The following is a 27432-nucleotide window of genomic DNA, read 5'->3' as shown; positions in this document are numbered from 1 at the left end:
TAGTAATTAATATTTAATTACCCGTAATTAATATTTTAACAGGAGCAGAACATGCGAGTTTTTATCTTAAATATTAATGTGGATCATATTTTAATTATTTTACTTCATGACAATGATTTTCAAAAAGCTCAAGCGAAGATATATGATATATGACATAAAGAAATTGAGCCATTGAAGTTTTTATTTGTTGGTTGTGAAAGCTGGAGATAAGTAATTGAAGGAAACCAAACAAAGAAGCAAAATCAAAGAAGTTCTGCTAACTCTACTCTGTCAAATGTCCTTGGTTGACTGTGCTTTCCGTTCGACAACTTCAGAGAAACTCGTTGCATTGTCGGCCGCGATTCTGGAGTAGCATCAAGGCAAGGAAATGCCAGCCTTGCAATACTGACTAATTCCTCTGCTACTTCGTTTGTAGGAAGAGGAAGGCGTTGGTCCAACACATCCTTGAATAGAATTTTGAAGGTCAGATGATGAAGCTGATATAGACGAGATAAGATCCCCTGGATGCCTTCCCATGATCACTTCCAATGTTACAACTCCAAAACTGTAGACATCACATTTCTCGTTTGCTTCCATCGTATAGGCAAGCTCTACAAACAAAATTAAATAGAAACTGACTTAGAATTTATAGTACAAAAATGAACGAACAGAATAACTTTATGCATACCTGGAGCTGAGTACCCGAATGTGCCTACAAATAAGGTCCAGTTGGATGAGCTAGGCTTCACGATTCTGGCCGTGCGAAAGTCAGAAACACGTACTATATGGCCTGAACCCAACAAAATATTATTGCTTGATATATTTCGATGTATTATCGAAAGAAAGCATTCGTGGTGCATATAATATAAAGCATTTGCTACTCCCTTAATAACGTTCACCCTGGTAATCCAATCTAACTCCGCTGTTGTTGACTCATTTCTTAGCACCTTTGCCAAACTCCCTCCTTCCACGAACTCATACACCAAAAATGAGTGTCTGGGGTGCAAACAATAACCATAGAATCTAACAATATTTCGGTGTCGCAGTTGAGCCAACGCATTAATCTCATTTTCAAAAGCTTTGAGATTGACCATTCCACCTTCTTCTGATTGGTGAAGTTTCTTGACAGCAACAACTTGACCTGTTGGATGCTCAGCTTTATAAACATTTGCACTTCCTCCGGTTCCAATGCAATATCTGGAATTGAATTCCTCAGTTGCATCAATGATGCTTTGATGCGCCATCTTCCCATCTGCATAGGCCAATATCATCATGCAAAGTTCACTAACTGCTGCTACTGGTTCATCTCTATTCATGTGTTTTCTGCAAGGAACATATATCTTGCGAAGTACGGCAGACATTGAAATACAGTGCTAAAAATAGATGCAACGATTAGTAATACTCTTCTCTTGCCGTGCTTCCCTTTAGATGTTGAGCGAAATGGATCTAAGGCAGCATTGTTACCACATAAACCTTTGTTATTCTTTTGCATTTCTATTGATGCATTGGCGAAAGCTTGAATATTTGGGAGAGGACCCTCCAATAGATTTTGGGACAAATCAACAGTTGTCAAGCTAACCATTTGTATAAATGTTGTCGGGATTGCGCAAGAAAGCCCATTGTGCGAGATGTTTAACATTTCTAAACCAAGCAGAGACCCGAGCTCGTACGGTAATTCTCCTGAAAGCATACTGTGACTTGAGATTTTGAAGAGTGCGTCAATTGCCAATCTGAAAAGGAATGTTGTTGCTAAGTGTATTGCAGCTCAAATTCAAGAAAATCAGCCTTGAACAATGTTTTAGTTCTTCAGGAATAGATCCATGTAGGCGGTTTGCTGCGAGGTTTAGCTGCTCTAGATTAAACAACGTTCCAAGCTCAATAGGAATATTGCTTGAGAGCTTGTTGTTATTCAACTCAAGAACCCATAATGGCATCTTGCCTAGTTCTTTTGGGATCTCTCCTGCTAGTTCATTGGAGGAAAGGTCAAGCTCCTGCTATCGAGTGGTTTTGGCAATCTCAGTTGGTATGCTACCAGAAATTTGGTTGTTGGAAATTATCAATCTTGTTAAATTTTGTAACTTGCCCCATTTTTTTGATATTTCCCCATAAAATTTATTGTAACTCAGGTCATGTAGTACAAGTTTGGATATAAGCCTAAATCTTCGGATATGTTTCCTGTAAGTTGGTTCTCTTGAAGTCGAATCCTAACTAAGGTAGTGCAGTTCTTCAAGCTCTTGGGTATTGACATGTGAAATTGTTGTGATGAGCGCTTAAGTGTTTTAAGTTTTCCAGCAAGGCACATATTTGGAGGAAGGAAGCTGGAAAACATGTTATCTGTCAATTGCAATGAAATTAATGAAGTTAAAACTGTTCAGTTTCGGACTGATTTGTCCAGTGAGTTTGTTATAGGAAAAACTTCGGTAAGAAAGGGATTTCAGATTTCCAATTTCCTGAGGAATAGTTCCTGAAAGTTGATTTTCAAATATATTTATGATATTCAAATTGCTCAAGTTTCCAATAGAGGCAGGTATAGGACCTGTTAGAAAGTTGAGTTGCAAAGAAAGGTCAGTAAGTGATTTAAGCATTCCTACTTCCTGAGGGATGGATCCTGTAAGTTTGTTATCATTAAGCCATATATATGAAAGTTTACTCATATTTGCGAGAGATGAAGGAATTGAAACTGACAAGGAATTCACACCACTAATCAGCATTTCAAGAGATCTCAACATTCCTATTTCCTGATGTATAGACCCATTTATCTCATTATTATTCAGATAAATTTTTGCAAGCCTCGAAATAGAGCCCATCTCAGATGGAATGTTTCCTGACAGAAAATTATGACTTAGGTCAAGATAGATCAGTTTTGACAGGTTTCCTATTTCCTGAGGTATAGAACCTGTTATCTCATTTTCTTGCAAGTGAAGTTCTTGAAGACCCGAAACGAGACCTTTCTTCGACGGAATGCGTCCTGATAGTTTATTGTAACTGAAATCAAGGCCTGTGAGGTTTGGAAGGTTACTGATGTGATATGGAATAGTCTCATAAAGTGAGTTATTATGGTAATCAAGCTCAAGAAGGCTATCAAAGCGAGAAAAATCAAGATTATAGAGTGTACCTCTCAAGTTAGTACTGCTAACATCGATACGAGTGATAATTCCCAACTCAGAACAAGAAATTCCTGCCCAGCTACAGTGACTGTTTAAAGATGTTAAAGTTACAGTTACAGCTCCATTGAAGTAAAATTGATGCAAGTGTTGTTGACAGTTTTTGGAGAAATTTTGTTAAAGTCATTTAGATTTTGTTGTATTTTGTTGAAGTCAAGAGGTAGGTGAACTACCTTGCTTTGAGGTAGGTTTGGTGAACAACCTTCTTTGACTTATGGAAGGTTGGTAAACAAACTTTAGAATGGCTCTACTATAAATGTTTACATTATGCTGTAATGGAATCAATAAGAAGTGAATATTTGTTTCTTCACACTTACAAAATCTGCAGCTTTTTTCATTTTCTGCAGAATTTCCTTCTCTTCCTTAATTTTCTGCTCTTCTAAACCAACATGTGGTATCAGAGCAACCTTGATCTCAAAGGGCTGTGTGTGTGTTTGAGTGAAAAACATACAGAAAGCCACCAAATAAACCAGAATTTGTGAAGTTTTTCTATTTATTTGTTTTTCCTCAAATGGCTTCCAGCTGCATGTCTCTTTCACCACCTCATTTTAATGGGGAAAACTACCATGTTTGGGCTGTGAAGATGAAAGCTTATTTCAAGGGGCTTGGATTATGGCAGTATGTGGAGGAAAACAGAGTACCTCCACCTCTTAATCAAAATCCAACCCTTCAGCAGATTAGACAACATGAAGAAGAGGTTGCTAAGGCTCCAAAAGCTCTGTCCTATATCCATGCAGCTGTTGCAGATCCTATCTTCACCAAGATTATGACATGTGAGACAGCACATGAAGCTTGGGAGAAATTAAAAATTGAGTATCATGGATCTGAAAAAACTAGACAGATGCAGATATTTAATTTAAGAAAAGAATTTGAAATGTTGAAAATGAAGGATAATGAAAAGGTGAAAGATTATGTTGATAGAGTTATGAAAATTGTAAACCAAATTCGATTGTTGGGAGAAGAGTTAGAAGAGAAGAGAATTGTGGAGAAAGTTATGGTGACTCTCCCTGAAAAATTTGAAGCCAAGATTTCTTCTCTTGAAGAGACTTGGAACATGTCACAAATATCCTTGAATGTCCTTTCAAATGCTCTACAAGCTGTAGAACAAAGAAAAGCCTATTGGGAAGAAGAAACCTTTGGAGAGAAGGCTCTTGTAGTGACTCAACAACCAAAAAAGAAGAACAATTTCAGAAAAAATTGGAGGAAAGATAGATTTCCACCTTGTCCACATTGCAAAAAAACAAACCACACTGAGAACTACTGCTGGTTCAGACCTGGAGCTCAATGTAAGGTTTGTAAGCAATTTGGTCACACAGAGAAAGTTTGTTCTACAAACCAGAATCAACAAACACAAGCCCATCATGCACAAGTCACCGAAAATTCTGAAAAGTATGAAGAACAACTATTTGCTGCAAATGAAATTGAAGAATGTGGTGTCTCAATTGAAGCTAGAGAAGCATGGCTTGTTGATAGTGGCTGCACTAACCACATGACACCAAACTTGGTGAATTTCGATAGCTTGGATACAAACTATTCTTCAAAAGTCAGACTTGGAGATGGTAGGCTTGTTGATGTCAAAGGCAAAGGAGATGTGATTGTACAAACTCCTTCAGGTACAAAGCTTGTTTCCGATGTTCTTTACGTACCGGAACTAAATCAAAGCTTGTTTTCGGTTGGTCAATTGCTGGATAAGAATTATAGTTTGCTATTTAAAGATAAAACTTATGAAATAAGTGATCCTTTTGGCTCAAAGTTATTTGCTGTCAAAATGAAACGAAGAAGCTTTCCTCTAAACTTAAGAAGATTCGAAGAAGAATCTTGCTTGAGTCATAAAGAAGAATCTGATTTGTGGCATAAGAGACTTGGTTACACCAATCTCAATTCATTAAAATTGCTACAATCCAAGAAGTTAGTTACTGATTTGCCATCTGTAGTTGAAAACAACAATGAATCCAAAGCCTACAGAATTTTGAATCCTATTACTAAACAGGTGTATGTCAGCAAGAGTGTCAAATTCGATGAGAAAAGTGAATGGGATTGGAGTAAAATGGAACCAGAAAATTCTAAATCAGTTCTTGAACAAGATCATTTTCAGCAAGAGCAAGAACTTCCAGTTGATAATGAAGATGATTATGCAATTAGAGGGACTAGATCCCTAGATGAAAAATTTACAGCAGATGTAATGATGTCTCACTTGAACCAACTCAGGTGGATGAAGCCTTAAAATTGCATGAGTGGAGAGCTGCCATGGAGGAGGAGTTGAAGATGATTATGAATTTTCAGCAAGAAAATCCAACTAAAATACTTTGTGACAACAAATCAGCTGTCACTATGGTTAAGAATCCAATCTTCCATAGAAAAACCAAGCATACAAAAATCAAGTACCATGCAATTGATGAAGCTGAAAAGGAAAATAAAATTCAGATTGTTCATTGCAGTTCGGAAGACCAAGCAGCAGATATTTTCACCAAGGCATTGCAAAAAAATCAAGATTTGAATTTCTTAGGAATAAGACTTGATGTTTGTCTCAACTCTTGCATCAAGGAGGAGTGTTAAAGTTACAGTTACAGCTCCATTGAAGTAAAATTGATGCAAGTGTTGTTGACAGTTTTTGGAGAAATTTTGTTAAAGTCATTTAGATTTTGTTGTATTTTGTTGAAGTCAAGAGGTATGTGAACTACCTTGCTTTTAAGTAGGTTTGGTGAACAACCTTCCTTGACTTATGGAAGGTTGGTGAACAAACTTTAGAATGGCTCTACTATAAATGTTTACATTATGCTGTAATGGAATCAATAAAAAGTGAATATTTGTTTCTTCACACTTACAAAATCTGCAGCTTTTTTCATTTTCTACAGAATTTCCTTCTCTTCCTTAATTTTCTGCTCTTCTAAACCAACAAAAGAAGAGTTAGAAGGTTTGATTGAGGTTTGGTTGAATTATCAAGATGAGAGAAGAGAATGAGTTGGGTCATCTTGAAGGCTGTTATTCCATTTGAGAAGTGCTTCTGCAGCTACTTCTCCATCTCTAGTATTAAAAGGAGCAGAAAAATGGGAAAAAGAAAGCAAAAAAGTGATTGAGGAGAGAACAATGATATGATAATGCATTTTGTGAGTGGAAAAAGATAAGTCAGATTGAAGCATATTTTTGTTACCTGGTTGGCTGTTATTATATACGTAACAACAAAGAATTAATTAATAGTTACTAATTTAATGTGGAAACTTGACCATCCAATCAAAATGCATAATTAAAAATAAATCATTACTTCTGCAGAATAATCTTTCCTGCAGATTAGAAATTGATTATTATTAATTAATGGCTATTTAGATTTTTGCATGAAATTACTTAATTAGAACCAGATAGAGAAAACGACTACGTACAGTGTTGGAACTCTGGATTCTACTTCAAAAAAAGTAGCTACATGCACGTGACCTTTTTTTTTTTAGTTCAAAAACAAGAATTATTATACTTAGACCGAAAATGATATTCAGTGTACATGACCTTATCTTTTATATGTCCTATTATTATCTTTGAAAACTATGACAATTTGCACCTCATGCTTCCGAAAGTAGTTATCAGCTGTTTAACTGACGTTTCATCGTACATATGCTACCAACCGAATATTAAAAAATAATAATAATAGTTCGATTTAATCAAAATACTAAAAATTACGATGAAAATTATCGGGGAATGCAGTCTCTGTGGAATCACATTTCTGAACCTAACTCACCTAAGTCCAAAGCAATGAACTTTAATTAGGCTGGGCCAAACCTATGACTAAACTTTCTTCTTTGGGCATAAACACCCAGGCCCACATTCCTTGAAAGAAATATGGAGTTGTCGTCTCGATTCAGTGGTCGTACCGTAGCATATTCGTTAAGAGGCCTAAGAAAGGACGAAATTATTTAAAACATTGCAATTGTTTAACACACTAATTTGACTCGCGGAAATGTTGATTTAAGTCGAAATAAAATTATTTTTTTGTCAAATCCTCAACTATGCACGTGAGTTGCATATGAAAATAAAAAATGAAAACCCTCTTTTGGCCCCAACTCTTTTTTCTATTGCATCCCAGGTCCACGTCATACAATATATATTTTCAAATGTCAATGCATCAGTTCAAAATATTCAAACATTTGAACATGTATAAAAGAAAATTGGCAAGAAAGAAAACAAAATACGAAAATAATCAAAATTCAAAAGCCGGAAAAGAAGAAATTAACAAATTTCTAGTTGCAAATAGAAGTCCAAACGCATCTTTGCTTTACAAAACAAAGACGATACAAATGTATAATAACCTTATTATTCAATGTGGGTAATATTAAGTTGCTCAATTTTAAATAAAATTTATTTATAAATAAATTTATTATATGTAAAATAAATTTAAAATTTTAAAATTTATTTGATTTTATTTTTAAAAATATTCTTCACATAATAATTTTAGAAAATTAAAAGAGCGGATAGCTTTTAATAAAGTTTTGGTCGTTTAAATTTACAGAATTCATTTGAAAATTCAATATTTTTTATAAAATTTGATTTAGTTATACTTAAATAAATAGAATTGGATTCATATAATTTAAATCTTTATTTATCTTTAATACCAAACACAAAAATTTAGATTTATAAATAAATTTATAAAATTCATTTATTCCAATCAAGGACTAATTAGAAAATTTTAAAAAATTTTGATACTTGAAAGATAATTATTCCAAAAAGGACATTGATCCAATTTTGTGGCGGAGCAAGCAGGTTTCTTTTGCATTTAGCAGCAACCCGAGCTCCTCCATTTCTTGCGTGTCAAAATATAGATGACACCTGGATATACTTGATTAGAACATACTATCTCGTTCCTTCAAATCAAAACCTGATTAAGTTGTGCCCACTAGTTAAAAAATCAGAACCACTAATCCACAATCTAGGAACCATCGAGACACCCACTCGTGGATACACAGATTCATTTTGAATCAAACTAAACTTGAATCGGAGTTGAATTATACTATAGATGAATCGGAATCGAATTGAATCGTCGGTTCAAAAATTTAAACCGAAATTGGCGGTTCAATGGCCCATTAAAGCTCATATAAATGTTAAAATCTGAACTTGAACCGACCATGAACCAGCTGTTAACAGGCAATTTTGGTTCGTTTTGAACCATAAATTTTCTATTTTTATTTTCAAAATAATAATTACTTAGCATATTTTGTACATTTCTAAAAGTTTCAATAATATTTTGCTACATGATATACTTTACTTAAGATATATTTTTTTAAATACATTTTGCTTTAAAAGTTAAAAATTTAAAAAGTAAAATGGTAAAAAAAAGAGAGAAATATTTAATCTAAACTTATATCGTTTTTAACTCTCTTTTTTTTACCTTTTTAAATTGTTTACTAAGTTTAAAATTACATTCTTTTGAAGTATTTTTCAAAATTTTTTATAATTTATTTAATTAATAGCATTTATTTACATTTAATTAATAAGTTTAATAATATTTAACTTATTTAATTATTTTATAAAATTAATTAATTTTATTCCTATATAAGTATGAGTATTCTAAAATTTATTTAAAATAAAATTTATCAATATTTTTTATACTCGTATTAATATTTTCGAAAGATTTAAAAAAAAAAATGAAACGATAGATTTTTAATATATATATATATATATATTGCTGAAAATTATGATCGAAAATACTAAAATTGTCCTGAATTAAAACTAGATTTACAGATTTAATATTTTAAAATTTTGAACCGTGGTTCCGTAATACTGGAACCGGCTATGCCTAGAGACACCATCCTCCTTTCCAAGATCATGCCACTGCCACAAATGCCTAAAATTAGGCCCATACGTGTCAAGAACTGACATATCATGGACCCTTCATTTCCCACCTCCTTTCTCCACCGCCAGCCACGTGTCATCAGCTGCCCAAAATTTTTTTTTCGTGGACGTCAACGTAGCGTTATAAAAAAAATTAACTGACAAAAGACGAAACCAACTGATTCCATATCTTAAGAGTTCAGGCAAAAGGGCTGGACATGTGAGTATGTGACCCGTCTCTGTCTCGCACGTGTCTCCACCCGTTCCCTCCGCCACTCCATATTAGTTTTCTTTTTAATTTTCTTTTTAACTCCGTAAAAAGCGCGTTGGAACCTTCACGCATATTCGTATCCCACCGTCCATCCTCACGTGCAATGGAGCGATCGTAGCCGTTGCCTTTTAACTCGCATCTGCTGCTGCCACGTAGCATGTTGGACGCGTGTCAATAAATGGGTGGTTAAGCTTAAAATTATTTTAATGTTATCCTCTCAATCTCTATAAATACGATATATCCCCACGCTCCAACATCAACCACCACTTTCTAAGTTCTGAAGCTCACAATTCGATAAACTGATAAAACATATTTCTATTTTCGAAAGAAAGACTAAAAAAAGCTAAATCTATCTTTCGCATTTCTCTCTCTTTCTCTAGAAAAAGGAAGGAAAAATCTGTGTAGTATGGCTATGAATATTACTCATCAGATCGGAGCTCTCGCCGGAACTCCAATCTCGATAGAACCAATCACTACTACCACAAGTGAATCTACGGCGACGGTCAGCGCTGCTGCGGTGTGGAAATCGCCGACGACAACTCTTATGTGCAAAATTCAAAAGCCAGACGCAGTAGAGCAGAAATCGCAGCCGACGAGCCCGTGCAGGTCTCCTATACTAAGCGGAATTCGGGCAGATCTTTCGGTGGCTTGCCGCGCATTTGTGACGGAGACTTCGGCATTAGAGACAGCAATTGAAGGACTAGAAGAGAGGATGTATAGAGGAGGTTCTGGCAAGGAGAAAGGTAAGGGAGTGCCGGTGTTTGTCATGATGCCGTTGGATAGCGTTACTATGGGCAACACTGTTAACCGGAGAAAGGCTATGAACGCCAGTTTGCAGGCGTTGAAGAGCGCCGGAGTTGAGGGAGTGATGATGGACGTATGGTGGGGATTGGTAGAGAGAGAAGCGCCCGGATCATATAACTGGGGAGGGTATGCTGAGCTTTTCGAAATGGCGAAACGACATGGACTTAAAGTTCAGGCAGTGATGTCGTTTCACCAGTGCGGAGGCAACGTCGGCGACTCTTGCACGTAAGTAATTTTAATTTCAGTTTTTCGAAAACCGTTTTTCTCTGTTTTTTGTGGGCCTTTCATCTCTGATCTTCTGTTCACTTTTGGGATTTTGAAACGAATTCGCTATCTTATCACGTCACTGTTATGGGCGTGGAGTACACGCGCTCATGTTTGTTCACACGTTAGGATAGCAATCCCACTTGCAAGCGTATAATACAAGAGAGTGGAACTTGCGTGTTCAATCTTTTTCCAAGAGTTCATTAGTGAGTATTGAATTTACTTGGTTTTTGGTTGTTTGTTTCCTCGGATTGGAAAAGGATGCCACGCAAGCCGCTAGGCATTGCTTGCACATTTGAAACTGACCTTTGTGTCTACGGACAAATCATAGCTAGCTATGGCAAGTGGACCACTAGTTGATCGCAAGAAACATGTCAAAAAGTCGTTTTTTTATCACAGAGATTCGAATTATTTCTCAAATTTTATTTGATTTAAGTGCTTTGTCGCACTTAAATGGAAGCTTATTGCTTTTTTTTTCTTTTTTTTTTCCAAGTTTGTGTTCTATTGGTGATTGTTTTCTATGTGAGTAATGGTTGGTTTGTTGGATGCAGTATCCCATTGCCCCAGTGGGTTGTGGAGGAGATTAACAAAGACCCAGACCTTGCATACACGGATCAGTGGGGAAGAAGGAATCATGAGTATTTATCTCTTGGCTGTGATACCCTTCCAGTCCTCAAAGGGAGGACGCCAGTGCAATGTTACTCCGACTTTATGCGGGCTTTCAGGGACAACTTCAAACACCTTCTTGGAGATACTATTGTGGTAATTACTTATTAGTCTGTTTATATAATTAAGCCTTTTAGATTATGCATGCGTTTTGGATTGAAGAAGATTAGTTGATCTCTAGTTAACTATTTGAAACTTTTTCAATTTAGGAAATTCAAGTGGGAATGGGTCCAGCAGGTGAACTTCGCTATCCTTCGTATCCAGAGCAAAATGGGACATGGAAATTTCCAGGAATTGGTGCCTTTCAATGTTATGACAAGGTATTTACAATTTTTTCACCTTTCAAAATAAAAAATTCTGCAGTTTGATCGCAATTTTCTGATTCCAACTTAATATGTGTAAAATGTTGCAGTATATGCTTAGCAGCCTGAAAGCTGCAGCTGAAGCTGCTGGTAAGCCAGAATGGGGTAGCACAGGCCCTACTGATGCTGGTCACTACAACAACTGGCCAGAAGATACTCAGTTCTTCCGCAAAGAAAATGGTGGTTGGACTAGTCCTTATGGTGAATTCTTCCTTAACTGGTACTCTCAAATGCTCATAGACCATGGTGAGAGAATACTATCATCATCCAAGGCAATCTTTGAGAATACTGGCGTAAAGATTTCAGTAAAGGTTGCAGGAATTCACTGGCACTACGGAACACGCTCTCATGCCCCAGAGCTTACGGCTGGGTATTATAACACAAGATTCCGCGATGGTTACCTTCCTATTGCACAAATGCTAGCACGACATGGTGCAGTATTCAATTTCACATGTATCGAAATGCGCGATCACGAGCAACCACAAGATGCCCTTTGTGCACCTGAGAAGCTTGTTAGGCAAGTGGCTTTAGCAACTCAGGAAGCACAGGTTCCACTTGCAGGTGAAAATGCCTTGCCAAGATATGATGATTATGCACACGAGCAAATCTTGAGGGCATCATCGTTAAGTATTGATGAGAATTCTGATGATAGAGAGATGTGCGCTTTCACATACTTGAGAATGAATCCTCATTTATTCCAAGAAGATAACTGGAGAAGGTTTGTCGCATTTGTGAAGAAGATGAAGGAAGGGAAGAATGCTAAACAGTGTCGCGAACAGGTTGAGCGAGAGGCTGAGCATTTTGTTCACTTAAGTCGGCCTCTAGTTCAAGAAGCTGCCGTGGCTCTAATGCATTAAAGAATTTAGTTGGGTTTGCTTTGTTATAGCTGCCTTTTTTATGTTGTAGCTATAGAAATGTTCCCCAGCTGAGCACCCCAAAAAAAAAAGGGTAGCACTTGGGATATATATCAATGTGCTATGTTGTACTATAATAAGGGATTCTGGATATTTAAGTTGTTAAAATACAAAGAACATTTTATTTTTTTCCAAAAAACAAAAATCATCAACAGGTTGCTGTTAATAAAAAAAATCATCTCTATTTCTAATTCAAATGTCAAGTCATAGTTTCACTGCAGATCCTCAGGTCTTGCATAAAACAAAAGAAGGAAAGTAAGTCACGTGTGGAGATGCAAGTTGTCTGGATTTGAATTTCTGATATATGTTATTACTATAAATTATTGTATTAATTGAGTTGACAAGTTGAATATTATTATATTATCTGTTAATTTGAAGCACGGGGAGCATGTGATAAAATGCAACCCTCCATGTATATTGAATTGTCAGCTGATGTTCTTCTGATTGATCAAGGATGGGTTTAAGTCTCAATTTTGTTTTCTTCTTCATTTGATTCAATGGCTTTAACCATTTTTAGCCTTTAAGATGACGTTCCATGTGATATCTACCCACCATGACAAATTGCTACTCCATAGTTAGACCATGATAACTTCTGCATATTTATAATGGGCCAATATATCACAATACACGGAAATTTATAAATATTTGCAATTTCACTCTATTTTAATTTGTTTTATTAATTTTATCCTAATTTCGACCTTTCATAATAATAATTTCTCCAATTATAACTAAAAATCAAATTGTAAATACAAAAGTATTCCCATTCTTTTTTTAATTAATAATAAAAATGAAATTTTAAATGTTCTTCAAGTATTAAATTATATTCACATCTACTATATGGAACATTTATAGATTTATAAGACATGTGAATTAAAACAATTAAGAACTTATTTATTTATTTTTCTGAATGAGTAATAATATGACTATATTATTGATCCAAAAAATCACTACGATTAGGAATTTTCATCCTTAAAAATATATAATAAAATATGTAATAAAAATATATCTTATTAATTTAATTTTTATACTAGTTTGAAACTATTTAGAAATTCAATCTAATAATAAATTCAGATTGAAATGAGAGCTAAAATAAAAAAATTAGTATCAAAAACTATCAACGACCATCAACCGCTTTTTTTATTTTTTATTTTTAATTTTGGGTTTCCTGAACAGTCAAGGCAATGCCACATTACCGACCGTTTACCCAATTTGTCGCCTCCACAGATTTCTCAAAGGTTCTTGCTTTCTCCTTCTCCAATTGCGTGCACGTTCTTCGCGCTAAAACCACACCCAGACAAAAAAATAATTAAAAAATAAAATTGAACTTCAAACTATCATCTTCCACTATCAGTCTATCATTCATTCATCTTCACTGCACATAGCTTCAAACTATTCTTTTCCGTTATCACTTACCCATGGCTTCTCTGCAAGCGAATCCTCAATTTTATTGCCGTCTCAGTCCCCCTTCGGTTAGAAATCGGAATTTGACCTTTTATCGGCGGTTTCCGGCTTCAATTTCTCGAAAAGTTATGGTTTTTACTTTGCGGGATGGTCGTCGAAATAGAGATGGAATTTACTCGAATAGTTGCTTTTGTAAAGCGAATGTTACTGCAACTGAGAATGTTTCCGTTGAGGAAGAGAACGAAAGGCCTCCTTTTGATATAAATCTCGCTGTCATTCTAGCTGGTTTCGCATTTGAAGCATATACAAGTCCTCCTGTAACTTATTCTTTCTCCTAGCTTTATACTTTGATTATCTTCAAGTTGGAGACAAGCTGAAAAATTGAACGCTTAGTTCATCAGTTTAGTTATGGAATCTTTATTTGCTATGTTAGTTGTTTGGTTTAGGGTAGCATTCAGAAATTAGAAGTCTGAGGAAATAGATAAGTTTGTAATTTGAACTGGAAACGCCAAGTCTTTGATATTAAAGTGTTAAAATCAGTAGAATTTTGATATTTTTGTTATGCTGGATTTATTTGATCAGGAAAAGATTGGTAGGCGTGAGGTTGATGCTGCTGGTTGTAAGACTGTGTACCTCTCAGAGTATGTGATCATTCTGATTTTAACAGTTAAGGCTTAAATATTAGTTGTTCTCGTTGCTTTCTTAGACTAAATGCATCGACATGACTAACTGTACTTCTCATCGCAGCAATCAATTCCTGGTCACATTAGTTTAACTTTCTTTGGAACACATGCTAATATCAAACTCGGAATTAAGTTACATTGCTTACCATTTAAAAGAAGTCTGTTTTATATGTTTGCAGGACATTTGTACGTGAGATATATGATGGCCAATTGTTTATAAAACTAAAAAAGGGGATTGATTTGCCTGCAATGGATCCCTGGGTGTGTTATCTATTACCCTTTTCTGCATTTGGAACTGTGGCTTTTAGCATGTGCACACACGCACAAACACTAGCACACCTATATGGTTTGGTGAATTTTAGGCGCTCAGAATAAGAGCACCCTTTTTCTCTCCTTGCCTTTGTGATCTATTTGGAACAACTAATAGGCAGCCATTTTACCCTGATTTTTATTGTAGTCTTGTTTGTTCAACTTGTGATGTACTTCCAGGGAACAAGTGATCCTTATGTGGTCATGCAATTGGATGGTCAGGTTGTCAAAAGCAAGGTTAAATGGGGGTATGTTATTTTGTATGTGAAACTAAATGATATGTGCTTAAAGTTGAATCTATCGGTACCCCACTAAAATTTATCCTTATGTTAAAATTTGACCTTTTCCGATATGAGATTTCTCCTTGTTTTTCCAAAAAACTGGGGCTGAAACTCTATGATTAGTCATGCCTTTATTGACTATTTAAGTACCTTTATTGATTCATTGAGCACTTTTAATGGAGATAATATTCCAATATTTAGCCCAGAAAATTCTTGCGACATTGCCCTGCAACTATTAACAAATAGCACTTAATTTGTTGATATATAATTGAATGATGACAGGAAAAAGGAGCCAACTTGGAATGAGGACTTCACTTTCAATATTAAGCAGCATGCAATAAAAAATCTTCAGGTGAACACTTTTTCTCTTTGAATGTCTAGTATTTTTCATGTGGCAACCACTTGGATACATTTGAACTTCCAATATGTCACGTTTATTTTCTTTCTAGTTTCTGTTATAGTGATGAGTTACATGAGTCACATATCTGCATTTGCTTCTTCATTTTACCAATTTTCTAGTTTACTACTGTCAGTGCTCGTAGGGTACAAATAACAATTTTAATGATTGATTAATATGTGCGTTCATGATCTAATACATCACGTATTGGTATTTCATAAAGTGCAGGTATCCAAAATAAAATATTATGCAGTATTTATAATTGCAACTTGTTCTCTGACATGCAGTAATGACCTTCAGGTTGCTGCTTGGGATGCCAATCTTGTAACTCCACATAAGCGTATGGGTAATGCAGTCATCAGTTTGGAGGATTTCTATGATGGTGAGGATTCAGTGAAACACGCACCTGATTTTGATGCTTTGAGTTGATGCATGTTGACCTAGTGCATAAGTGGCTCGAGTCCGTTTCATACTTGTCATTGTACCGTGTTGCTATTTATGCTGCAAGTGGAATATGGGAAACTAAAACAATAGGATTGCTGTTAAATTATCAGTTGCACTAGCTAAGCAGATCTGATATTGTGCTTACTGCTGTTAAGCAGATCCAGTTTGGATACAGGGACTGCTGGTCGTTTTATTAATGTTTTATAAACTAATGTCTTTTGCTAGGGAACTTGCACGACGTGCTGTTGGATTTGGAAGGGATGGGTGGTGGTGGAAAGTTGCAGCTAGAGGTAAGCCCTTGTGATGAAAGAGAAATTTGTTAATACATTTTACTCCAGCAATACTTAGGCTTACAACTGAACCAATGTATATTCAATATTTTTACTATTGATGCTTTTGGGCTACTGATGAGGTTTTCAGGTTAAGTATAAAAGTTTTGGTGAAATTGAAGAAGAAAAAAAATGGTGGAAGCTCCCCCTTGTTACAGAATTTCTCCGAAGAAATGGTTTTGATTCTGCATTGAAAAAGGTTGTTGGCTCTGAGACTGTGCCAGCAAGTCAGTTTGTAGAATATGCTTTTGGTCAATTGAAGTCATTCAATGATGCATACGTTACGAAAGATCAATTTTCAAACACCAATGACTCGGAAGTTTCTGGGAATTCCAACAATTCTTTAGCAGCAGACACTACTTCACAGATAGAGAACCTTTCCGAAGCCTCTTTTAACGAAACAAGTAGCAGTGGAGAAAGTAATTTAGAGCGGTTGCAGACAGATACTGATGGCTTAGATAATGGACATGTAGCAGAATTGATGGCAAAAGCTGGTGAGACTATGCAATCAAATAAACATTTCTGGAAGAATTTTGCTGATGTTATCAATCAAAGTATTGTTCAGAAACTTGGTCACCCTGTTTCTCTGGAATTAAAGTGGGATGGATTTGACTTGTTGAACAAAATTGGTTTGCAGTCACAAAAGATTGCTGAAGCAGGTTATATTGAGTCAGGACTCGCAACGCCTCAAGGTCAGAATGGCGATATTGACAAAGCAAGTGGCCCATTTGACATTAGCACAATTCAGTCTTCGCTTCCAGATGTAAAGAAAGCAACAGAGGATTTACTAAGGCAAACTGATTCTGTCTTAGGAGCATTGATGGTTTTGACATCAACGGTTTCTAAATTAAACAAAGAAGCACGGCTTTTGGGAAAGGGTTCCTCTGATCGTGAGAAGTTTATTGGCTCTCTGGACTTATCTGCATATGATGAGAAGAAAGCTGAGGAGATGAGAGCACTATTTTCAACTGCAGAAAGTGCAATGGAGGCTTGGGCAATGCTTGCTACTTCACTGGGCCATCCAAGTTTTATTAAGTCTGAATTTGAGAAAATATGCTTTTTAGATAATGCGTCCACAGATACACAGGTCAGCTTTTATGTCATCACAAAAAAAATTATTTTTCTTATAATATCCTTAATAACGCCAGCAATATCATGTTCCAATCGTTAATAATCTGTAGAGAGTCACAGGTAGCAATCTGGCGTGATTCTGCAAGGAAAAGATTAGTTGTTGCTTTCAGGGGGACAGAACAAGTATGATATATCTTCCACTCTCTAACTGCGATTGTGAAATTAGATATTGATCTGAATTGCTTATTTGTTCTTTTTCCAGACAAAATGGAAGGACTTCCGAACTGATTTAATGCTAGTTCCTGCTGGGTAATGTCAAATATCTATCCTAACCTCATGTTTTCTTGTTTAATTTTTTCTTTGTAGTTTGAGGGTTCTTATTGTCAACATATACAAATTTATTGGCTATCATTACATTCTGTAAAAAACATGCTTTGCTTTTGTTGGAGGTTGATTTGCACCATGTGCTTGGAATTTAGAATCTCTCATTCGTTATATATTGAAATTCCTTATAGTCATGTGAAATGAATGTGGTTCAACTGTAAGATCTTAAAAAACCTCAGCATGATGCTAAATTCCAAATACTCGATCTTTTCAAGAAACTAGCTATTCAGAGAGACTAAAAAAAAAAAAAGCGCAGAAGTGTTCCAATCCAACTGAGCAATATCAGATGAAGTAATTCCACAATGTTTCTGCAGGCAATAAATGAATATAAGTATCGTGTTTGGTTACTGTATACATCGTCAGATTAACATGAATGAATCATCTAAGCAATTCTTTTTTAATGAGGTTATTCTAGCTTGCCTTTGGAAGCAATTCTAGTGCACCAAGTTTTCTCAACATTTTGTTAACTGATTTGTCTGTATCATGCTTCTTTTCTAATGCAAACTTCTAGTCTGGTTCTGCAGCCTAAATCCTGAAAGGATTGGTGGAGATTTTAAGCAAGAAATCCAGGTATGCATCCACAGGATTGGCTATTATTTTGGAGAATATTCATAAAATGCAGTGTTCATGGAAACCGCATTAACTTTTACAATTTAGTTGATACTTCCAAAGCTTTTCAGGTTCATAGTGGTTTTCTAAGTGCTTATGATTCGGTCAGGATAAGGATCATCTCCATCATTAAACTGGCGATTGGTTATAAGTAAGTTGCATTATTCATCCTGTTTAACTATCTCGAATTGAGCTTGGGCTAAATTTCAATGATGGACAAAGAAAATGATCAGTAAATCCCTCAGTTCCTTTGTAGATTGTTTAGCTTCTGTTTTACCATAGGATTTTCATCTTTTAGTTGTACTTTTCTCCTAGTCTACACTCACTCACCATTTTGCTCCAAGTTACCTGGGGTGACATAAAACAACCGGGGCACATGCTTGAAATTTTTGGGATTAAGACTTGAGTTGAATATATTTTTATATCTTCGAATGTGAATATGTTGATTGACATTTTCTTTTCCTTTTTCTTTTAATCATGTTGACAGCGATGATGAAGCTGAACCACCAGTTAAATGGCATGTTTATGTTACTGGTCATAGTTTGGGTGGTGCATTAGCCACACTTCTTGCTTTGGAACTTTCATCCAGTCAGCTCTTAAAGTGAGTTTCTTCTCCTTTTACATACTGGGTCCTGGTTAAGTGCATTGCAAGTGGGAACTTTTCTATGATATGCAAATATATATTTAATTCTATTTCATTGTGTGATTAGGCGTGGTGCAATTTCTCTGACTATGTACAACTTTGGGTCTCCTAGAGTTGGTAACAGAAGATTTGCAGAAGTTTATAATCAGGTAATAGAGAATTTTATAATGATTAAATTGGTTTCTTTAATTTACAATAAAAATTAGAATTTTGTTTGTTATTATGCCGGTCTGCTATGAGATTGTGCCTTGTTATGAAGGTATTGTGGACATTGCTAAGTCTGAGTTGTTTACTTTAATTTATGTTTATAAAATTTTTTAGTAATTGATTCATAAGTTTTGAGGAGCCAACAATTTCAATAAATAGGAGGTTGAAAGATGCTACGAAAATAAGGTTTTTGTTGATTTTATGGTATGTGCCATCATTTCCACATATCACCTACAGTGTTCAGCATTTGCAATTGACAAGATTAAAATGCCAAAAAACATATTTCCAAATCCAAATCTCAATATAGAGTACAAGGCAATCTTCAAAACAAGCACCAAATTTCCCTAACAAATTTTTTTATCAAAGTAAGCTTACTCGGTGGTCAGCGTGCAATTTAAGGTTTTTTGGATCATAAATCATTGATTCACTCTCATGTCAGAAATCTCGTTTTGTCCTTAAAATCATCAGAAATTGCATTTTAAACTTCAGAATATACATTGCTTGCATGGACTTTACTCTTTTACTGCATTTATTTGTATGTAAAAGATATTACATGTCGAGTGTCTTGAGCTCCTAAAATTTTGATGGGAGTGTTAGAGCAACATTTAATGCTCATATTTGCAGAAAGTTAAAGACAGCTGGAGAGTTGTGAACCATAGAGATATCATACCAACTGTTCCTCGCTTGATGGGTTATTGCCACGTGGCTCAGCCTGTTTATCTAGCAGCTGGAGAATTAAGAGATGCTTTGGTAGGTCGTTTTTCAGCAGCCAACTATTTTTCTGAATGTACATCGCCTGTTATTTGCTTCATGTTTTACAAGTTGTATTCTTGAGGTTCATTTTGAATGTACCTTTAGGCTTTAGCTGTCCTCTTGCATGCATATCAATGGCACCAATTGACTTAACTTTATTGCTTGTTTACAAAGATTTTATATGTATTAGTTTGATTTTTGTTGGGAAAGGGTAGGGCAAATATGTCTTATTTACAGCATATACACTCAGAAAACGAGGTTTTGAAATATGAACTTCCAATGAGTACAAAGACACTCACGAAGACGGCAAATACATGTTGTTCTATAATCTTAGGCTGTGATTTTCTTTGATTGCTTTGGAACATGCATATAGCAATGTAGTTACTGGATATTGTTTAGAAAAGTAGATTTCAGCCATTCCTAACTATTCTTTCTTATCTTTGCATCTTAATTAAGTCATACGTAGCTGACTAAAACACTCGATCTAAAGCCCATACCTGTCACCTACCTCCATTAACATGTAAACTCTGAAAGTTCCTAACAAGATACAAGCAAGTTGAATTACATTAACATCACACTTTACTATTCTAGATTGTATTTCTGCAAAAAAAATAAAAAATAAAAATAAATTAATAAAAAAACTCATCACTCCAGCACTGATAATAATTCATCAACTGCCACTGCATGCACAGAACTATATGCAGCTTTCCATTGCTGCCAGGTAATCCTTTGTCCAAGTCGTTGCAACACATTCTGAAACTGCATCATCCATCATGTCCTTTGATCGTGATCTCATAATTATATAGGATTTGCAGTTCTAGTTTTACTTATCTTGCACTTTTCTTCTAATCCGTTGTCTTAGCGTACGTGTTGGATCTGCAATGAACTGCCCAAGAACCTTTTTTTTTTTTTTTACTTTGTTTTAAATATATTGTCATTTGTTAAAAAAAAAAAAAAAAAAAAAAAGAAAAGACTAATCAATTCTATTTCTGATAATTTTTGGAGTTGGTTACACTAATTGTTTAACTATTATTCACATCACTGTAAACTTGTTACAATGCATGGCACATGGAAAAGATGGTAAAAAAATCATATTATTGCCGTTTATGTTGTTTTATTTTCAAATTAGTTTGTGAATTCATCTATTTATGGGTTTTTAAAATTTATCTTCCAGGAAAATTTGGAGCTCTCAAAAGATGGATATCCAGTTGATGTGATTGCAGAGTCAACACCAGATGCTATCGTCCATGAATTTGTAAGTTCCTTAATAGTACCCTTTTTCTTTTCAGTATCTATATCATAAATAACCCTTCACATGGTTAAACCAGGGAATAAATATAGGAAATAAAAACTGATCTAATCCTACTATGATTTATGACTAGTTTTGTTTATTTAGGAACTAAAATCTAAAATGCAAGCAGCAGTTATTTTTAGTTTGTGAGGTGCATCGAGTCACTATACATTGTTTGCATTATGTCACATCATTTGTGACTTTTTTATAAATATAATGTTCTAAGACACAGTCATACTTGTTTTGATTGCTATTCTAATATAACTCGAATGATCAAACTACCTCAAATTTGTACCAATATCTATTGCTATTCTAATCATGATTGCAACAATTTTCCTTTTTTAAATGCATCATAATATGGTATAATTGTATTATTTCTTTAATAATATCCATGCTGCCGGCACTCTTTCTCTACATTTTTATGCTCTCCTTAGAGTTGTCTCTCAGATTGATTTTATGCATACAGATGAAAGGTGAGAAGGAACTCATTGAAAAAATATTGCAAACTGAAATAAATATATTTCGTGCCATTAGAGATGGTACTGCACTGATGCAGCACATGGAGGATTTCTATTACATCACATTGCTAGAGGTACTTCTCATTTAGTCAAATAATTATATTTATGTTCCCTGCACTTTCTTTGGTTACCTTAATGGTTCTTGTGAGGAGCATAGCACATGAGAATTGGTTCTTGGATTAAAGTGAGAAGTATGCATTTCTAAAAGCTACTTAATTATTAAGACTAGTATTTACTGTCAGAAATTTATTCAATCTCTTTTGGCTTTCTTCAGAATGTGAGATCAAATTATCAGATTGCTGCAAGACGAGAAAATAATGAACAAGATAGTGTATCGGTCAGCTAAAGAGATAGTAACATTGCTACCAAAGTTTGTCTACTGACTTTTCTGAACTTATTACAGAATACAGAATAATTCTTTGCATTTGTCAGGCAGGCTCTATAAACTGTAAGTCCAGTGGGAATCCCATGAAAAGATTACTTGTACATGCATATAGAGAATCCCATTGAAAGATTACTTGTATATGCATAGAGGAAGAAACAGAAACCTGTACTTGTACAGCAATTTTTTTTTTGGGATTTTTCAAAGATAGTAAGCATTCTATACAAGGTATTTAAGAGTATGGTATCCAATGTTACCTAATTATTCTCCATAGACATTTCTAATTCTCTCATTCTGGTTTTTTGGTCTTATTGTTTCTATATAATCTTTATCTTTTTCTTTCTGGTGTTGCTTCGAATTCTTGTGCTTCGTTTTGACTACAGTTGGCACTCATTCGTGGTGGATCATAAGCTCTGAAACCATCTGAAATGCTGTGAGAATATGTTTTCTCAAATTCTTGTCTTGTGTGACATTATATTTCGTTTATTAATTTCTTCTTCAGAGCAAAAACTACTGTGTGTTTAGTAAGAGGTTTTTTAGGGGTTGTAAATAAAGAATTCAAGACTTAAATTATTCTTTGAACAGAAAATTATAAAGCATTTCAAATTTTCAACAGCAAAGAAAAGACACTTTTACGAAAGCAGCCACTAAATAGTGATTAATTTGTTTATCTATGCTTCGCTTCTATAGCACAGACAACGTGTGTTGCCAAGAAAAGTCCAGTCTCTGTTACTTGATTTTGATCAGTAAGAATATATATATCTCATCTTTCTCCTTTTAAGGAATATTCCTTGGAATATCCTCAAAACGATTTTATGAAGCATTTAATATTTTAGGAAACTAACATTTAAGTATTTATCTGAGATGAAATATGACCCTTCAGGAACACTTACAAATTGATGAGTTTAGCTGAAGTTGAGTCAGGGATGGAGAAGAGAAGAATCTAATGCTGTAAGTCTTATCTTGGTATGGTGTCCCACATTTTGCTGTCTTTTCTCTGAAGGTCTACTTACTCGTATTTATTGATCCAGACAATATTTCCTATAGATATTGAATTTGACCGACAAGCAATTTATAGCAATTAAAAATTACAATTTCTTTTGTTGCACTACAACTTTAATAGCCATACAATCTACCAGGCAGAACTGCAACTTGGAACTTTATGGTTTTTAGCCTGTTTAACAATCCGCAGCTTGGATTTGCTAATGGTAAAGCTTGGAACAGTCTTTCTACTGCTCATAATTCTCAAGCTTTGCCTTAATATATCAACCTCTCTTGCCCTTTTGTACTCTTCACGCTCTACTAAAGCTAATCTTGCTTTCAGCTCTTCAATGGTGTCCTCTTTTGCCTTCACTTCCATCTTTAGCTCTTCAATCATCTCTTCTTCCTCAGCTTTCCAGTATAGTCCATCCCCTAAAGAAAGGAAAACAAAATTGCAAGCTCTTTCATATATATCATCAAAAACTTGAACAATTTTTATTAGGAATCGTCTTTCCAGAACTGTAAAAATACAAGTTATAATACTAACTGGAGTCAAATTAAACGAAAGAAAATCTCAACCATTTTTACACACAGCAAAAAATAAAATGTAAAATAATTTCAAATCCACATTTTTGCTAGTCTGCCAATAAGAATCAGAATGGGAAAAGAAAGAGAGAATCCCTATGAAATGAGATAAAGTGAATCCACAGTGCATAGCTAATAATGTCCTCTAGTAATAAGTTTCTACTAATTAGCGCATTTATTCACCTGTGCATGGAGATATATGACTGTGATATGACAATATGAAATGAAATAAAGTGATTCTACAGTGCATATCTAATGTCCTCTAGCAATAATTTTCGGTAAATTAGTGCACATACGAACTTGTGCATGGACATACAGGCTACTCAGTATATGATTCTGTATCTGTATCACTAAATGCAAGAGAGGGAGAGAGAGAGAGAGAGAGAGAGAAAAGGCACCACCTTGAGTTTTCTGAATAAGATCATCAAGCTCAGTCTTGATAGCAAGATACAGTTTCTTCCACTTATCCACAGCTTCATCTCTCCATAGTCTCTCTTCTCTCATTTGCTCAACCCAAAAACTAGTATTACCGGAAAGTAACCAATTATGACTTTTCTCACCTTTCTCTCCTACTAATAATAACCCATCTTCCATTCCTTTAATTTTCTCTTCTTTCTCTTCTACAATCTTTCTCAACCTTTTCACTTCTTCTTTAAGCTTTTTCTTTTCTTGTTTCCATTCAGCTTCTTTAAATGCAAAAACCATAACATCTCTTTCATAAGCTCTACTCTCTTTCTCTCTTTCACACATTATAGCTTTCATTTCATCTTGAAGAAGCCTCACTTTCTCTAACAACCCTCTGAAATCCTTCTCACACTTGCTACTCCTATTCTTGCTACCACCAAAACAATCCATAAGTAAAGAATTATTTCTTTTTCCCTCTAATTTGCCTTTCTTGATACCACTCATCATTAGTAGTGGTGGCAGTAGTAGTGGAGACGAGTAAATGTTTTCTTTATAGTTTGATAATAATATAGGGAAAAGAGAAAAGAGAAAGAGACAGAGATATGGTGGGTTTTAGGGTTAGAAAAGAAGTGTGTGACTGACATAAATTCTCTGCAGAGGCTCCTTCATCAATGAAGAGATCTACCCATCATCAAAACCCACATTTTGCTTTGACACCATTAGGCCATATACATATACAAAGTTACAGACCCTTCTCTCTCTCTCTCTCTCTCTCTCCCCCTCTTTATATATAACTTAAATAATTGAAGTTGCTAAAATATGCCCGTGAAGAAGGGTCTATGTCTAATGTCTGAGTTATATAAAAGATGATGATGTGAATAAGAAATGTATGCAAATATATAGACATGTATTCTGGCTATTCACATGTATTATTTCTGGGGCACATATTGAGAGAGAGAGAGAGATAGTTAGATGCATTATTAACCTATATAATGACATCTTTGAATTGGTCCTACATTATTTTTCAAGGACACTATGCATAATTATGACTTTTACAATATAATTGAGCATCTTTTAAACTCTATTATTGGAGTAATTAATATTCTTAATTAAGAAAAATAAATAAATACTAATTTTAGTACTTCCCAAATTATTACAAAGTCTTAAAATGCTTTTTTTAGTTATAAATAATGGATTTGTATTTCAACGATGATATTGCTATTAGTATTTGTTAAATGAGGGTTTGTTAGGAAAATTGAAGACTAATTAATTACCTGAAAGGCATATTATTTATATATAGTTATTAAAAAAAAAAAAAAAGGGTGGATGAGCATTGAATTCTTTGTACATCAAAGTGTTAGTATTATTAGTGAGAGGTGACAGTGCCGTTTTGGTAGTTTGAGAAATGGCAATTAGCATTTATAGAGTAGCTGAAATCGTCTCCTTAGTAGTTACTTTGTTTCTCAACTGAGCCAATCTGCCACTCTGCTTTCAACAGTGTTAGGTTTGTACACTCGTATCGTTGCTTTTGCTTTTAGCTTAATAATTGCTATGAGAATTTTTTGTTATCTCTTGTTTGTTTGGATCCAGAGAAAAAGAAAATATTATACATTTGCTTAAACCATGTAACTAATAATAATAAATCTAATAATTGATTATTTGTCCGTCTTTTGATAATCTTTTTTCCTTTCAAAAATTTTCAATGTATTAAATAATGTTGATCTTTTTTTTAAACCTAGATACAATTATAAGTTGTATATGCACTTATCATTAAGCTATGCTTTGGTGTGCGAATTTAGTTGATAGAATTAAAGTGCAATTAAAAATATAAATAAATAAATAAAGGGTATACAATGTGAATAGTACATAATTATTGGAAAATATGTAATTATAAAAAAATTGAAATTAATATATTAATCTAATAATAAAAGTAAAACCATTTATTCAGAATGAAATTATGAATGGACGCTAATACCATTAATAAAGAATTTCACCTCACCCGGTGGTCCTCATCATATCAAGTAGATATACAATTTTGATTGATTTAGATGTAAGTGGGTGATGGTCTGATGGACCTTGCCTGGTTGGCTGGTTCAAGTATCTCCAACCCCCTTATTTTGGTTTTTTTTTTTTTAAAAAAAAAAAAAAAAAAAAAACAATTAACTTACATAATTAGTTAATATCAATTAATTAATATCACTATCTACTCTATTAATATCATGATTCAATTACTAATAACATATTGATCGAAGTGATAAGCTGTCTTAATTTTCTAAAAATTCTCATAAAAAGGCACACTTATTAAAAGAGTAAAATACTTTTACGCTCTGCATCTCAAAAGGCACAGCTAAACTGCCTTAATTTTAGTAAAAGCACACTTGTTGAAAGATCAAAACACTTTTAAGCTCTGCGTCTCTTAAAACACTGTCCTGCCTAAAAAAAAAAAAAAAAAATCAAACAGTTTGTCTCATATTCTGTCTTAACGTTTATGTATATACACTTCTTTGATTTTTCAAGACCAAAAGATGTTATATGAAAGAACAGTATTATCGTTTCAGACACGTCCAAAGCATATTCACTGATATGTTTCTTTCTGAGTTTTGTAGCAAACGAAATACCTCACCCCGAGAGAATCATCTCTGTACAGAAATTTTCCTATATATACGCATAAAAGATACATTTATAGGTAGACTGTCTTTGGATTCCCTGCTAGAAAATGACTTGTAGTTACGGTACTTATGGAATCCGATTCGGTGCAATTAAGAATGGAAAATGAAATAGTGGGTCCAATTTCATTAATTGTGACACCTATAGTTTTGTTATTTTTCATGAACAATTCTTCTATCTAGTAATGGATTGATGGTACATACTATATCAATGTGAAAATGAATTATTGTGCGTTTGTGCTTGATGATATTTTAGTTGTATTGCAAATAGGGTTTGTGTAATGATATTAGGTTCCTTGTACCTGATTTGTCTTCTAACTAGCTAGCTACTTTTGTTTTTGCCATTTGATACTGTATATTGCAATCTGCATCATTCATCATTGCAATTTATGATTTGTTCGGCAAAACTAGCTATTTTAGATGTTTAAATAGCTAGTAATTATTTAAGTAACTTTTCATATAATGCTAAAAGCTAAAGATTACATGAGTTAACATTTTATAAAATGATATCTTAATCTGTAAACATTACTTTAAATGCTATATTATAAATGCTATATTACCGAATACTGTAAAAATTATTGTCGAACACAATTTACATAATTATAACTTCAGACATAAATTACATTAAAACCCATTAAGGATACCGGACAAATAAGAGGCAGTAATTATAAATTAATTAAAAGAGATAACGTAGGTTTAAACCAGATACCTTTCACTCCTAGAGCATCAGGCAACTAGCTAGATATACAAGAGATTGTGCAAAATGGCTGTAAAAGCTTACTCTGTAAATGAAACCACATATATTAATTTTAGAGTTCTCTCTTAAATTAGATATATTCGTATAGTTTGAGAAAA

General features: G+C 34.3%; 4 protein-coding genes across 5 annotated transcripts; 2 read left to right on the top strand and 2 right to left on the bottom strand.

Annotated features, from left to right (window-relative positions):
- Nucleotides 1-242: 242 nt before the first annotated feature.
- LOC110008682 (uncharacterized) lies at nt 243-9005 on the bottom strand. The gene is given in 8 exon segments (XM_020681036.2): nt 243-464; nt 466-590; nt 668-1340; nt 1343-1679; nt 1681-2110; nt 2113-2344; nt 2346-3174; nt 8908-9005. Coding segments are annotated over 8 exon segments (2946 nt in total).
- A 473-nt stretch (nt 9006-9478) lies between these two features.
- BAM1 (beta-amylase 1) lies at nt 9479-12435 on the top strand. The gene is made up of 4 exons (XM_012222260.4): nt 9479-10257; nt 10848-11058; nt 11172-11282; nt 11375-12435. The coding sequence occupies exons 1-4, from the start codon at nt 9635-9637 to the stop codon at nt 12179-12181; spliced, it is 1752 nt and encodes a 583-aa protein (XP_012077650.1). The 5' UTR covers nt 9479-9634; the 3' UTR covers nt 12182-12435.
- Nucleotides 12436-13417: 982 nt separating this feature from the next.
- Nucleotides 13418-22211, top strand: LOC105638454 (putative triglyceride lipase). Of its 2 annotated transcripts, XM_012222261.4 has the most exons (18): nt 13418-13956; nt 14222-14280; nt 14502-14583; nt 14812-14879; nt 15195-15264; nt 15610-15691; nt 15979-16043; nt 16174-17169; nt 17274-17336; nt 17416-17462; nt 18062-18107; nt 18218-18297; nt 18634-18747; nt 18857-18938; nt 19621-19746; nt 20924-21004; nt 21507-21632; nt 21833-22211. In XM_012222261.4, the coding sequence occupies exons 1-18, from the start codon at nt 13654-13656 to the stop codon at nt 21902-21904; spliced, it is 2562 nt and encodes an 853-aa protein (XP_012077651.1). In that variant the 5' UTR covers nt 13418-13653; the 3' UTR covers nt 21905-22211. The 2 variants fall into 2 exon arrangements, with proteins under 2 accessions (XP_012077651.1, XP_012077652.1); XM_012222262.4 differs by lacking the exon at nt 13418-13956 and having other exon boundaries at nt 13980-14305.
- Nucleotides 22212-22995: 784 nt separating this feature from the next.
- Nucleotides 22996-24558, bottom strand: LOC105638455 (uncharacterized). The gene is made up of 2 exons (XM_012222263.4): nt 23908-24558; nt 22996-23353 (listed from the first exon to the last, which is right to left on the bottom strand). The coding sequence occupies exons 1-2, from the start codon at nt 24416-24418 to the stop codon at nt 23073-23075; spliced, it is 792 nt and encodes a 263-aa protein (XP_012077653.1). The 5' UTR covers nt 24419-24558; the 3' UTR covers nt 22996-23072.
- Nucleotides 24559-27432: the final 2874 nt, after the last annotated feature.

The sequence above is a fragment of the Jatropha curcas genome, chromosome 7, assembly GCF_041381405.1.
Source record: "Jatropha curcas cultivar XTBG-Jc1 chromosome 7, XTBG_Jcur_1.0, whole genome shotgun sequence".
In the NCBI taxonomy this organism is placed as follows: Eukaryota; Viridiplantae; Streptophyta; class Magnoliopsida; order Malpighiales; family Euphorbiaceae; genus Jatropha; species Jatropha curcas.
This window is presented reverse-complemented; position numbering and strand designations above follow the sequence as displayed.

Bases quoted from the DNA above. Each gene is read 5' to 3' on its own strand.
- BAM1 (XM_012222260.4), top strand. From the start codon at position 9,635: ATGGCTATGAATATTACTCATCAGATCGGAGCTCTCGCCGGAACTCCA. The intron at 10,258-10,847 runs GTAAGTAATTTT...TGTTGGATGCAG, and splicing joins AACGTCGGCGACTCTTGCAC to TATCCCATTGCCCCAGTGGG. The intron at 11,283-11,374 runs GTATTTACAATT...AAAATGTTGCAG, and splicing joins CCTTTCAATGTTATGACAAG to TATATGCTTAGCAGCCTGAA.
- LOC105638454 (XM_012222261.4), top strand. From the start codon at position 13,654: ATGGCTTCTCTGCAAGCGAATCCTCAATTTTATTGCCGTCTCAGTCCC. The intron at 14,584-14,811 runs GTGTGTTATCTA...ATGTACTTCCAG, and splicing joins TGCCTGCAATGGATCCCTGG to GGAACAAGTGATCCTTATGT. The intron at 21,005-21,506 runs GTAAGTTCCTTA...TTATGCATACAG, and splicing joins ATGCTATCGTCCATGAATTT to ATGAAAGGTGAGAAGGAACT.
- LOC105638455 (XM_012222263.4), bottom strand. From the start codon at position 24,418: ATGATGAGTGGTATCAAGAAAGGCAAATTAGAGGGAAAAAGAAATAAT. The intron at 23,354-23,907 runs GTGGTGCCTTTT...TCCTTTCTTTAG, and splicing joins TCTTATTCAGAAAACTCAAG to GGGATGGACTATACTGGAAA.